Raw genomic sequence first — 13,738 nt, 5'->3', positions numbered from 1 at the left:
ACTTGTCTGCAAAGCCTAAGAACTCAGGTTTGATTCCCCAGTACCCACATAAATCAGATGTTTAAGACTCATGCATCTGGAGTTCATTTGCAGCAGCTGGAGGCCCCGGCATGCCCGTTTTCTCTCTTTCTCAAATAAATAAATAAAATATTTTTTAAAGAAAAAAGAGAGAGACAAAGAGAATGGGCATGCCAGGGCTTCCAGCCACTTCAAACAAACTCCAGATGCATGCACCAGTTTGTGCATCTGGGTTAGGTGGATACTAGGAAATGGAACCCGTGCCATTAGGCTGGGTAGGCAAGTGCCTTAACCACTAATCCATCTCTTCAACCCTGAAGCTTGTTTTAGGACTATAGGTTTTGTGCTATGGGGATTGAGTTCAATTCTCCAGTGCCCCTGAAAGTCCAGACACAAAAAGTGGTGCATCTGTCTAATGTTCATTTGCAGCAGCAAGAAGCCCAGGTGCACCCATACACACCCACCAAAATAATAATAACAAAATAAAATAAAAAGACTACAGGTGCTGGAAGTTGTGCTGCATGCCTTTAATCCCAGCACTTGGTAGGCAGAGTTAGGATTGCTATGAGTTTGAGGCCAGCCAGGGCCTACAGAATGAGTTCTAGGTCAGCCTGGGCTAGAATAAGACCCTAGCTCAGAAAAACAAAAACAGGGCTGGGGAAATGGTTTAGCAGTTAAGATGTTTGCCTGCAAAGCCTAAGGATCCTAGGATCCACGTAAGCCAGATGCACAAGGTGGCACGTGCATCTGGAGTTCTCTTGCAGTGGCTAGAGGCCCTGGTGTGCCCTTTCTCTCTATCTGCCTCTCTCTCTCTCTCTCTCAAATAAATAGATAAGTAAATTTAAAAAGAAAAGAAAAGCAAAAACAAACAAACAAACAAAAATCTATAGGTTTACCAAGAGGGGATTCCACAGCGTGGGCTTGACAAGAACCAGTGAGACTATTTGTCAGTAGGCTTCTCCTAGACTCAGACACCACTACCACCATCACACACACCCAGGCTCCTGAGGGACTGGGGTGGAACCCAGGTCTGGCATCTGCCAGGTGTGGCGGTTTGACTCAGGTGTCCCCCATAAACTTAGGTGTTCTGAATGCTAGGTTTCCAGCTGATGGCGATTTGGGAATTAATGCCTCCTGGAGGCAGTGTATTATTGGGGGTGAGCTTTTGGGGGTTATAGCCAGTGTCCCCAAGCCAGTGTTTGGCACACTCCCCTGCTCCCATTGTCCACCTTATGTTGTCCAGGGGTGATGTCCACCCTCTGCTCATGCCATTGTTTTCCCCTACCATCTTGGAGCTTTCCCTCAAGCCTATAAGTGAAAATAAACCTCTTTTTCCCACAAGCTGCTCTTGGTTGGTGATTTCTACCAGCAATGGGAACCTGACTGCAACACCAGGCAAGCACTTGGCCATTGAGCACAGCCCCAGGCCCAAGAGTGGTGATCTCAGTTCACTGCATGGGCTGAGGTGAGGACATTGATGGTTGAAGAATGGTCTATTGCCTTTTGGTGGGGGGGAATACAGGTCCTCATGTATATCAGGTTGGTCTCAACTCCCTATTATGGCCCAAGAGTGGCCTTGGTTTTGGTGTGTACCACACCTGGTTTATGCAGTGCTAAGGCTCCAACCCAGTGCTTCATGCATGCTAGGCAAGCACTCTGCCAACTGAGCTACATACTTCTGTTGCCTTTTAACCTGAGGGAGGGTATGATTAAACACTAGGTGCCTGAGCAGATTGATAGAAAGAGGCCTTGGAATTGACATGACAGTAAAGGTCTATTACCCAGGTGGAGGCAGAAGGATCAGTTTGAAGCCATTCCTAGCTATTGTAGAGTTTGCAGCCACTCTGGGTTGTGTTAGACCCTGCACCTCCCCCCCCTCCCCCGACATCCCCACATACATAAAAGGCCTGGGTATGCATGAGAATAGATGCTTAGAACAATCTAGGACTGAGTTTGGGGACTCTTTTGGTCCATTCTCTTCACATGGGCCCTTTTGAAGGTCTTCTGGGTGGGAGCTGAGTCTGGCAGATATTAAGAGGCCCACCACCCAAGGAAAGCTCCCAAAACTCTAAGATGGAAGAAACGTAAGAGCTCAAGAGATAATCTCCCCTAATCCTTTTATTTAACACCAGGAGAAAATGGGCAGGATCTGAAGAGAGAAAGAGAGGAAGAGAGAGAGGGGAAGAGTAAGGAGGAGGAAAGGAGAGACAGAAACTCTGGGAATCTTGGTAAAAAGGGGGAAAGACCTGGCGTGATGGCACATGCCTTTAATCCTAGCACCTGGGAGGCAGAGGTAGGAGGATCACCATGAGTTCGAGGCCACCCTGAGACTACATAGTGAACTCCAGGTCAGCCTGGGCTACAGGGGAGACCCTACCTCAAAAAAACAAAAAACAAAAAAAAGGAGGAAAATGGTTATTAAGGGTTATTGGGGGAAAGAGGTATAGAGAGGAGCCTTGTGGGATGTGGCTCAGGTGGGGGCAATGGAAAGAGGACATTTCCTCTTCTCAACCCTGAGTACTCAATTACCATAGCAGCAGGTAGTTCCAAAACCCAAGCCGGAGCCTGGGAATGGTGATACATGCCTTTAATCCCAACACTTGGGTAGGCAGAGGTAGGAGGATCATTGTAAAGCCGCCTTGAGACTACATGGTGAATTTCAGGTCAGCCTGGGCTAGAGCGAGGCTCTACCTTGAAAAAAAAAGAAAAAGAAAAGAGAAGAGAAGAAAAGGAGCCCGTGTGGTGGTGCATGCCTTTAATCCCAGCACATGGGAGGCAAAAGTACAAAGGCTGCCATGATTTCAAGGACACCCTGAGATCACATAGTGAATTCCAGGTCAGCCTAGGCTAGAGCGAGAACCCACCTCGAAGAAAAAAAGCAACAACAGGGCTAGAGAGATGGCTTAGCGGTTAAGGCGTTTGCCTGCAAAGCCAAAGGATCCCCGCTTGACTCTCCAGGACCCACGTTAGCCAGATGCACAAGGAGGCGCATGCATCTGGAGTTCATTTGCAATGGTGGAGGCCCTGTCACACCCATTCTCTCTCTCTCTCCCTCTTTCTTTCTCTCAAATAAATAAATAAAATATATTTAAAAAGAAAACAACATGGGAGAGATGGCTTGGCAGTTAAGCGCTTGCCTGTGAAGCCTAAGGACCTCGGTTCGAGGCTCGATTCCCCAGGACCCACGTTAGCCAGATGCACAAGGAGGCGCCTGGCACGTCCATTCTCTCTCTCTCGCTCTCTGCCTCTTTCTCTCTCTCTCTCTCTGTCACTCTCAAATAAACAAACAAAAAAAATTTTTTTTAAAGGGCTGGAGAGATGGCTTAGCAGCTTAGCGGTTAAGCACTTGCCTGTGAAGCCTAAGAACCCCGGTTCGAGTACCCACGTTAGCCAGATGCACAAGAGGGTGCACGCATCTGGAGTTCATTTGCAGTGGCTGGAGGCCCTGGCGCGCCCATTCTCCCTCTCTCTCTCTCTCTCTCTCTCTCTCTCTCTCTCTATCTGCCTCTTTCTCTCTCTGTCTGTTGCTCTCAAATAAATAAATAAAAATAAACAAAAAAAATTTAAAAAGAAAACAACAACAACAAAAAAAGCCAGACCTAATCTAAGCAAGGCCAGGTGGGAGCAAGGAAAGAAGGGGGGTGGAGGAGGAGATAGCACTTGAACTCTTACAGGAAAGTGCAGAAGTCCAGGCCCAGGGGAAGAAAGAGGGGTGAAGCAAGAGGCACAGCCCTTCTCTGACCTCTGTTATGGTGGCCTGTGCAGCAGTCTGAACACGAGGAAGCAGAGTGCCTGGTCCCAGAGAGCAGAGTGCTAGCAACATGGTCTTTTTTTTTTTTTTTTTTTTTTTTTTTTTTGAGAGCGACAGACACAAAGAGAAAGACAGATAGAGGGAGAGAGAGAGAATGGGCGTGCCAGGGCTTCCAGCCTCTGCAAACGAACTCCAGATGCGTGCGCCCCCTTGTGCATCTGGCTAACGTGGGACCTGGGGAACCGAGCCTCGAACCAGGGTCCATAGGCTTCACAGGCGAGCACTTAACCGCTAAGCCATCTCTCCAGCCCTAGCAATATGGTCTTTAAAGGCAGGCTGACCAGGGTACTACTGACCCGGCTTGCTCTCCAGCCTGGTGCTAAACTCAGTGAGCCTTGGCTTCCTGATCTGTGAAATGTGAAAATCAGCTAAGTGTGGTGGTATGCACTTGTAGTTCCAGCCACTCAGGAGGCTGAGGTAGGAGGATTGTTTGGACTTAGTAGTTGGAGGCCAGCCCAGGCAACATAATTAGGCCCTATCTCCTTAAAAAGGAAAAAGAGGGGGCTAGAGAGATGGCTTAGTGGTTAAGGTATTTGCCTGCAAAGCCAAAAGATCCCAGTTTGATTCTCCGGGACCCACATAAGACAGATGCACAAGAGGGCACATGCACCTAGCGTTCGTTTGCAGGGACTGAAGGCCCTGGTGCGCCCACTCTCTCCCTCTGTCTTTTTCTCTCTCTGCCTCTTTCTCTCTATCAAATAAATAAAATATATTTAAAAAAAGGGCCAGATGTGGTAGCGCATGCCTTTTTTTCCAGCACTTGGGAGGCAGAGGTAGGAGGATCACTGTGAGTTCGACGCCACTCTGAGACTACATTGTGAATTCCAAGTCAGCCCGGGCTAGAGCAAGACTCTACCTGGAAAAGCCAAAAAAAAGAAAAAAAAAAAAGAAAAAGAAAAAAGGGAGCCAGTGTGGTGGGGCAAGTCTTTAATCCCAGCACATGGGAGGCAGAAGTACAAAGACTTCCATGAGTTCAAGGCCACCCTGATACCACATAATGAATTCCAGGTCAGCCTGGGCTAGAGGCAAGACCCTATCTCAAAAAAAAGGGGCGAGGGGGGGGGGGGACTAGGGAGATGCAAAAAGTGTCTGTCACCTGAATCTGGAGTTTGTTTACAGTAGCAAAAACATCCTGGCATGACCTTTCTCCCTCTCGCTCTCATAACTAAATAAATCTATTTTAAAAAATAAAAAAGGTGGGCATGGTGGTAGACACCTTTAATTTCAGCACTTGGGAGGCAGAGGTAGGAGGATCACTGTTGAGTTCGAGGCCACCCTGAGACTCCATAGTGAATTCTAGGTCAGCCTGGGCTGGAGTGAGACCCTACCTCGAAAAACCAAAATAAATAAATAAATAAATAAAAATAAAATAAGAAAGAAGCCAGACGTGATGGCACACACCTTTAATCTGAGCACTTGGGAGGCAGAGGTAGGAGGATTGTCATGAGTTCAAGGCTACCCTGAGTCTACAAAGTAAATTCCAGGTCAGCCTGGGCTAGAGCAAGACCCTACCTCGAAAAACCAAATTAAATAAATAAAAAGAACTAAAGAAATGGCTTATCAGTTAGACACTTGCCTGCAAAGCCTAATGAACCGAGCTCAATTCCCCAGTGCCCATGTAAAGCCAGATGCACAAGGTGGTACATGCACCAAGTCCATTTGCAGTGGCTGGGGGCCCTGGTGTGCCCATTCTCTCTCTCAAAATAATAAATAAAAATAATTTTAAAAACCAGGCATGGAGGCTCAAGCCTTTAATCCTAGTACTTGAGAGGCAGAGGTAGGAGGATTTCTGTGAGCTCAAGAACACCCTGAGACTACATAGCAAATTCCAGGTGAGCCTAGGCTAGAGTGAGACCCTATTTCGAAAAAAAAAAAAAAGTAAAATAAATAAAATATCTTTCTCTTGTCTGTCACTCTCAAATAAATAAATAAAATAAACAACAACAAAAAGGGCTGGAGAGATGGCTTAGTGGTTAAGCGCTTGCCTATGAAGCCTAAGGACCCCGGTTCGAGGCTCAATTCCCCAGGACCCACATTAGCCAGATGCACAAGGGGGCGCACGCGTCTGGAGTTTGTTTACAGTGTCTGGAAGCCCTGGTGCACCCATTCTTTCTCTGTCTTTCTCTCTGCTTCTTTCTCTGTCTGTTGCTCTCAAATAAAATAAAATAAAATAAAATAAAATAAAATAAAATAAAATAAAATAAAATAAAATAAAATAAAAAAGAAACCAGATGTGGTAGTGCATGCCTGTAATCCCAGCACTTGGAGGAAGCAGAGGCAGGAGGATTGCTATGAGTATGAGGCCAGTTTGGGACTACAGAGTGAGTTCCAGGACAGCCTGGGCTACAGTGAGAACCTACTTGGAAAAAAAAAAAAAGATATTAAGTCCCACTGCAGGGGACTAGCATGATGTTCGAATTAAATCCATAAAAAGGGGGCTAGAGAGATGCCTCAGTGGTTAAAGGTGCCTGTTTGCAAAGCCTGACAGCCTGGGTTCAGTTTCCCAGTACCTACCTAAAGCCAGATGCACAAAGTAGCTTAGGCATCCAAAATTTATTTGTAGTAGCAAAAGGACCTGGCGTTCCTATTCTCTTTCTCTCTCTCCTTGTAAATAAATAAATAATTTTAAATCCATAAAAAGATTAGAGGTAGCCAGGTATGGTGGCATATGTCTTTAATCCCAGCACTAGGGAGGACGAGGTAGGAGGATCACTGTGAATTTGAGGCCAGACTGAGACTACATAGTGAATTCCAGGTCAGCCTAGGCTGGAGTAAGACTTTAACCTTCAAAAAAAAAAAAAGGGGGCTGGAGAGATGGCTTAGCGGTTAACCGCTTGGCTGTGAAGCCTAAGGACCCTGGTTCGAGGCTCGGTTCCCCAGGTCCCACGTTAGCCAGATGCACAAGGGGGCGCACGCGTCTGGAGTTCGTTTGCAGAGGCTGGAAGCCCTGGCGTGCCCATTCTCTCTCTCTCCCTCTATCTGTCTTTCTCTCTGTGTCTGTCACTCTCAAATAAATAAATAAATAAAAGAAAGAAAGAAGAAAAAGAAGAAAAAAAAAAAAAGCATTGGGCTGGAGAGGTAGCTTAGCAGTTAAGGCACCTGCCTGTGAAGCTTAAGGATCTAGGTTCGATTCTTCAGGTCCCATGTAAGGTAGATGCACAAGGTGGCACATGCATCTGGTATTCATTTGCAATGGCTAGAGGCCCTAGTGTGCCCATTCTCACTCTGTCTCTAATAAATAAAAATAAATATTGAAAACGTTTATTCACACACACACACACACACACACACACACACACACACACACAAAGATTTAACTCAGTGGTCCAATAGTACCTAGCATACACCAGGCCCTGGGTTTGCTTGCTAACATCACAATATACACAGAGAGGCTGGGGACGGGCAGGCACAGTGGCACACACCTGTAATGCCAGCACTTGAGAGTCTGAGGCAAGAGGTATCATGCCTTTGAGGCCAGTCTGGGCTACATAGTGAGAGTCTGGCTCAAACAAACAACAATAAATAGAAATTGGAAATGTGGGTTTAGAGGGTTGGTGAGATGTCTCCGCAGTTAAGGGCGCTTGCAGGCCCAGTTCTGTTTTAGTTTCCCAGCACCCACATAAGGCCAGATGCAATAAGTGGCGCAAGCGTCTAGTATTTGTTTGCAGACTGTCCAACAGAGAGTCTGCCCACAATAACGAACACTACTGACCCGCTTCTAATGAGCCCTCGCTCTGTTCCAGGCCCCATGGGTCTTATTTAAGCCACACAACGATCGCTTGAGCTATTTGTCCCTGTTACAGGGAGACTAAGGAGAGAAGAATGTACCCAAGGTCACAGAGCTTTAAGAGATGAGGCTGCAATTTACTCAAAGGCAGTTTGTCCCAAGAGGCTGAGCTCTTAACCATGTGCTGTGCTAGAATATTGGGGGCAGAGCCAAGAGTGGAAAAAAAAATCCAGGCCTCCTAACTCCTAGCCTGGGGCTGTCCTCTTTCTTTTCTTCTTTTTTCTTCCTTTCTTTTTTTTCTTTCTTTCCTCCTCCCTTTCTTTCCTTCCTTCCTTCTTTCTTTCTTTTCCCCTCCCTCCCTTCCTCCTTCCCTCCCTCCCTCCCTCCCTCCCTCCCTCCCTCCCTCCCTCCCTCCCTCCCTCCCTCTCTCTCTCTCTCTCTCTTTCTTTCTTTCTTTCTTTCTTTCTTTCTTTCTTTCTTTCTTTCTTTTCCTAAGCTGTGCATGATGGTGAATGCCTGTGTTCCTAGTACTCAGGAGGTGGATGCAAGGAGCATTAGGAGTTTCAGGCCACCCTCTGCTACCTAACGGTTTGAGAGCAGCCTAGGCTACGTGAGACCCTGTCTCGTAACAACAATAAAAAATATGATTTAGTGAGGGGCTGGGAATATGTTCTGTTGGACTTGGTGATATGGCCATGATGTAATCCTAGCACTCAGGAGGATGGTGAGTTTGAGGCCAGCTGAAGGCTACATATCTGCAGAAGGTCAGCAGACCCAGAGGAGGTGACTCAGAGATGCTTGGCCCTGTAGCTTGCCCTTTGATTTATGACAGCCACCTCAGCAGGATGGACCTTTGCTCCCAGGTGATCTCCCATCAGATGGGTGGAGGCACCAGGCCATCTCAGAAGGCCAGCGACTTTCGGAACAAGAAGCCACAGACTTCTGAATCATGGGAACCAGCCGGCGCAGTCAGTCCTTGCGAGGACCAGGGCCCTGCTATGGCAAGCTCCAAGAGACCCAGGGGAGGCCACTTGAGGGCAGACTCCGCCGGGCACTGAGCCTCAGACAAGGCCATGAAAAACCCAGGCTCCGGGGACTTGATGGAAGTGTGGAAGGACAAGAAGCCCCTGCTCAGGAGCGACCGCCGGGGACCCTAGGGGACACAGAGCGACTGATCGAAGCCCAACAAGGAAACAGTCGTAGGTGGCTTAGGCAATACCAACAGGTATGGTTGCAAGTTGAAGGGGGAGAGGTGGTGCCAAAGAGGATGGGGGCTTCCAGAGAGGGACCTAGGACAGCACGTGGTCAGAGGTAGACCGATATGAGCCGTGCGCTAAGAGGATAGCACAGCTGGCTGGAAGAGAGGCTGGCAAGACACCAGGGATTGCACTGGAGGGCCATGGAAGCAGCTGGGGAGTCACTGAGGGGCTCGGGAGGAGTGAAGGTGAGTATGTGTTCGTGGGTGGATAATACAACCAGAGCTGTGTGTTTGTCTGTTTTGACATAGGGGTCTCACTTTGTAGCCCTGGCTGGCTGGCCTGGAACTCTCTCTCTTCCTGCCGCTACCTCCTGAGTGCTGGGATTACAGGCATGCACCATCCTGCCAAACTTTCAGAACTGTCTTTTTTAAAAATATGTTTTTAAAATATTTTATTCTTGGGCTGGAGAGATGGCTTAGCGGCTAAGCGCTTGCCTGTGAAGCCTAAGGACCCCGGTTCGAGGCTCGATTCACCAGGACCCACGTTAGCCAGATGCACAAGGGAGTGTACGCTTCTGGAGTTCGTTTGCAGTGGCTGGAAGCCCTGGCGCGCCCATTCTCTCTCTCTCTCTCTCTCTATCTGCCTCTTTCTCTCTCTGTCATTCTCAAATAAATAAATAAAAATGAACAAAAAATTTTGTATATATATATATATATGTATATATATATATATATATATATTTCTTATTTATTTATTTATTTGAGAGGGAGAGAATGGGTTCATTAGGGCCTCCAGGCACTGAAAACTCCAGATGCATGCACTAACCTTGTGCATCTGGCTTACCTGGGTCTTAGGGAATCGAACCTGGGTCCTTTAGCTTTGCAGGCCAGTGCCTTAACTGCTAAGCCATCTCTCCAGCCCCCAGGACTACACACACACACACACACACACACACACACACACACATATATTCCCATATATATATATATACATATTCCTCCCCCCAAGGTAGGGTCTTGCTCTAGCCTGGGCTGACCTGGAATTCACTATGTAGTCTCAGGGTGGCCTGGAATTCATGGTGATCCTCCTACCTCTGCCTCCCAAGTGCTGGGATTAAAGGCCTGTGCCACCATGCCTGGCGCCCAGTACTATTTTAAGATGGCTAATGTGACACTGTGTTGGATGGGCAAATGGAGCAGGAGGCAAGCAGATCTCCTAAAGCAACTTCCCGAAAGTTACATTTTGTGCCTCTCACCCAGGAGAAAAGGGGAGATTCCCAACTCCATCTTGGCCCTGCCTTCTTCTGAGGGGAGGAAGGGTCTCCCAGGAGTGGCTAGTCTCTGTCTCTCTCTTTGGGATCTACCCCCACCTGGTGGCTGTGGGTGGAACAGCACCTGAAGCCCACCACTGCTGTCATTTCCCCCGCGTTGCTCTTCCAGCAGGTAAGGAGAAGGTGGCAGAGCTTTGTCTCCAGTTTACCCGGTGTGACCCTGAGTCGACCCACCTCTCCGGAACATCCACTAGACATCACCAGCTGTAAGCCATGACAGCCTCTCACTGTACCCAACTGGATTGCTTTGTTGGCCTCGCCTCACCTGCCTCTTTTGGCTTTTCTGGACTCTGAACTGCTCCAACCTTCGGCCTTTGTCATGTGACCCAAGGAGGCTTCTGCCAACAGCTCGTTTAAGGTCCTGCGTGGCTGCCCTTTTGGCTCTGGCCCTCCCACCCTCTGGCCAGTTCTCAGCAAAGATCCCTGTAGGCCTGAAGAGAAGGGCTTGGCTCTCTGCCCTTTAGGCTAGACACCCCGTGGACTATGATACATTTGAAGACCTTCACAGAAGTGAGAATGTTGATGTCCAAGCCCCACACAGACCAGCCATCTACTTCCAGGACAGAGCTCAGTGAAGCCAAACGTGGCCGAAAAGCTCTTGGAGGTCACCTGGTCACCTGACTAAGATTCTACCTCCCTTCTGGTCAAGCTGCTAGTGCTGGGTTAGGATATGGGTCTGTCTCACAGACAGTGAGCTATAAAGGGCAAAGACCATGTCTGTGAGGCCCATAGTGCTGGGCAAGGTATCGCTGAGAGGCCCAGCCTTGGCTGCTGCTGCCTCTGGTCTTTAGGGAGCCTTCCCTTCCTATGTCACAGAGGGAGAAACAGGCCTCAACAGAAGAAGGTATCTCCACCCTCATCCCTGAGCCCCCAAAATGGTGTTCAACACATTAATAAAGACACCAAACTGAAGGAAACTTTTTTATGAATTTAACTTAATTTTTTTTATTGACAACTTCCATAATTGTAAACAATAGCCCATGGTAATTCCCTCCCCCCCCACTTTTCCCTTTGAAACTCCACTCTCCATCATATCCCCTCTCTCTCTCAATCAATCTCTGTTTTATTTTGATGTCATGAGCTTTTCTTCCTATTATGATGGTCTTGTGTAGGTAGTGTCAGGCACTGCGAGGACATGGTGTTTTTTTTTTTTGTTTTTTTTTTAAGGTAGGGTCTCGCTCTAGCTCAGGCTGACCTGGAATTCGCTATGTAGTCTCAGGGTGGTTTCAAACTCATGGCCATCCTCCTACCTCTGCCTCCTGAGTGCTTGAATTAAAGGTGTGAGCCACCACACCCACGGAAGGAAATTTTTTGCCTAGTGACTAATGGGCAGGCTCAAAGCTTCTTCTAATCTCTGTGAAGAGTACAAGCAACCTGAGCCCAAAGTCCTAGCAGGTCCCTTGAGATAGAGAGAGGCTAAAGAGTTCTCCCAGAGCCACACAGGATGAGAATGTCTGAGCTCTTTGAGAGGTACAAGCACTTCTGGGAGGGACATTCCAGGGCGCTCCAGGCTTCAGCAAGGAGTCCTGATATATGGTCCATTCAGGAGGATTACTGACACAGTGCTGGTCTCCTTGTTGCCCCTGAGTTCAAAAACCTGGCGGAGCCATTTAGGAGCAAGAGAGATTCTGGGAGTTTTTTTTTTTTTTTTTTTTTTTTTTTTTTTGTTGTTGTTCTTCGAGGTAGGGTCTCACACTAGCTCAGGTTGACCTGGAATTCACTATGTAATCTCAGGGTGGCCTTGAACTGTCAGAGATTCCCCTACCTCTGCCTCCCAAGTGCTGGGATTAAAGGCATGTGCCACCACACCTGGCTAAATGTTAATTTTTTTTTTTTTTTTCTGTTTGTTGGTTTTTCAAGGTAGGGTCTTGCTCTAGCCCAAGCTGACCTGGAATTCACTATGTAGTCTCAGAGTGAGCTCGAACTCACGGTCATCCTCTTACTCGGCTCCTGGGAGCTTTTTTTTTTTTTAATTATTTATTTATTTATTTATTTATTTGAGAGCGACAGACAAAGAGGCAGGTAGAGAGAGAGAGAGAGAATGGGCGCGCCAGGGCCTCCAGCCACTGCAGACGAACTCCAGATGCGTGCGCCCCCTTGTGCATCTGGCTAACGTGGGTCCTGGGGAGTTGAGCCTCGAACCGGGGTCCTTAGGCTTCACAGGCAAGCGCTTAACCTCTACGCCATCTCTCCAGCCCTCCTGGGAGCTTTTTGTCTTAGGCAGCCATCGAGAACCTGGCCTGGAAGGTAAGCGGTGGGAGCCAAGCAGAAGCTTTTTACTTTTTGGCATGTGTGTGTACGTGCAGAGTGCATTCATGTATGCTTGCCTGTGCGTGGGAGCATGTGTATGTGGAAGCCTAAGGTCAATGTCTGATGTCTTCCTCGATTGCTCTCTGCTGATCCAGCTAGCCCAGTGCAAGTTTATGTGGGTGCTGGGGATGCTCATGGTTGAGCACCAAGCACTTACTGACTGAGCCATTTCTCAGCCTCCCCGCCCCACCAGTAATCGCTGTTTGAGTCCAGTTAGTTGCAAACTTCAGGTGTCCCCAGCTCAGCCCTTCTGCAGTAGCCTGGGGGAGGGTGCCTCAGGGAACCTCAAGACTCCAGAAAACTGTTGAGTCTTTTTTTTTTTTTTTTTTTTTTTGGTAAGGTTCTCTCTTCTAGGCTGACCTGGAACCTGGAATTCACTATGTAGTCTCAGGGTGGCGTTGAACTCATGGTGATCCTCTTACCTCTGCCTTCCAAGTGCTGGGATTACAGGCATGCGCCACCATGCCCAGCTGAGTCCAAAACTCTGACCAGGCTCCTCAACAGCTGGAGGAGGAAGCTAGGTCTAGGACAGGGGTGAGAGGTACCTTAGTCTTAGTAATGTCACTGACAGAGAGTATATTTCTGGGATCTTTGACAAGAGATCTTCTACATCACCATGTGACTGGTTTCCAAAACTGCCCATAGCCAGCCTTCCTGACATGAATGCTTTTGTGTCCTTGTCACACCTCCTGCTTTAGTCCTTGCAGCAGAAATCAAGTTAAAGATCTAGAAATAAAAAGATCATCTTGGGTTATCCTTATGATTAGGAGGATACCTTGAACTCAAAAAAAAATTTTTTTTCAAGATAGAGTCTCACTCTAGCCCAAGCTGACCTGGAATTCACTCTGTAGTCCCAGCTGATCCTCCTATCTCAGACTTCCAAGTGCTGGGATTAAAGTTGTGTGCCACCATACCTGACTTTTTTTTGTCTTTTTGGGGGGTGGAATAGGGGGAGTTTCAAGGTAGGGTCTCTCTCTAGCTCAGGCTGACCTGGAATTCACTATATAGTCTCAGGGTGGCCTCAAATTCATGGCAATCCTCCTACTTTGCCTCCCAAGTGCTGGGATTAAAAGCATTTGCCACCATGGGCAGCTTTTTTGAGACAGGGTCTCATGTAGCTAAGCTTAGTCTCAAACTTGCTATGTAGCTTTGCTGGTCTGGAATTCCTAATCTTTAGATATGGGCATGCCAGGGTCTCAAGCCACTACAAACAAACTCCAGACACATGTGCCACCTCATGCATGTGGCTTACATGGGTTCTGGGGAGTCAAACCTGTGTCTTTTGGCTTTGCAGGCAAGTGCCTTAACTGCTAAGCCATCTCTCTATCCCCAATTTCTAATGT

The 13,738-nt window shown here is 47.8% G+C and overlaps 1 protein-coding gene across 2 annotated transcripts; it reads left to right on the top strand.

Annotated features, from left to right (window-relative positions):
* Nucleotides 1-8,448: 8,448 nt before the first annotated feature.
* On the top strand, nt 8,449-10,946 carry C1H11orf86 (chromosome 1 C11orf86 homolog). Of its 2 annotated transcripts, none has more exons than XM_045156983.1 (2): nt 8,449-8,781; nt 10,198-10,946. In XM_045156983.1, the coding sequence occupies exons 1-2, from the start codon at nt 8,506-8,508 to the stop codon at nt 10,300-10,302; spliced, it is 381 nt and encodes a 126-aa protein (XP_045012918.1). In that variant the 5' UTR covers nt 8,449-8,505; the 3' UTR covers nt 10,303-10,946. The 2 variants fall into 2 exon arrangements, with proteins under 2 accessions (XP_045012918.1, XP_045012327.1); XM_045156392.1 differs by having other exon boundaries at nt 10,195-10,946.
* The last annotated feature ends 2,792 nt before the right edge of the window (nt 10,947-13,738 follow it).

The sequence above is a fragment of the Jaculus jaculus genome, chromosome 1 (genome assembly GCF_020740685.1).
Source record: "Jaculus jaculus isolate mJacJac1 chromosome 1, mJacJac1.mat.Y.cur, whole genome shotgun sequence".
NCBI lineage: Eukaryota > Metazoa > Chordata > Mammalia > Rodentia > Dipodidae > Jaculus > Jaculus jaculus.
Note: the sequence above shows the minus strand (reverse complement) of the source record. Positions and strands in the feature narration are given on the sequence as shown.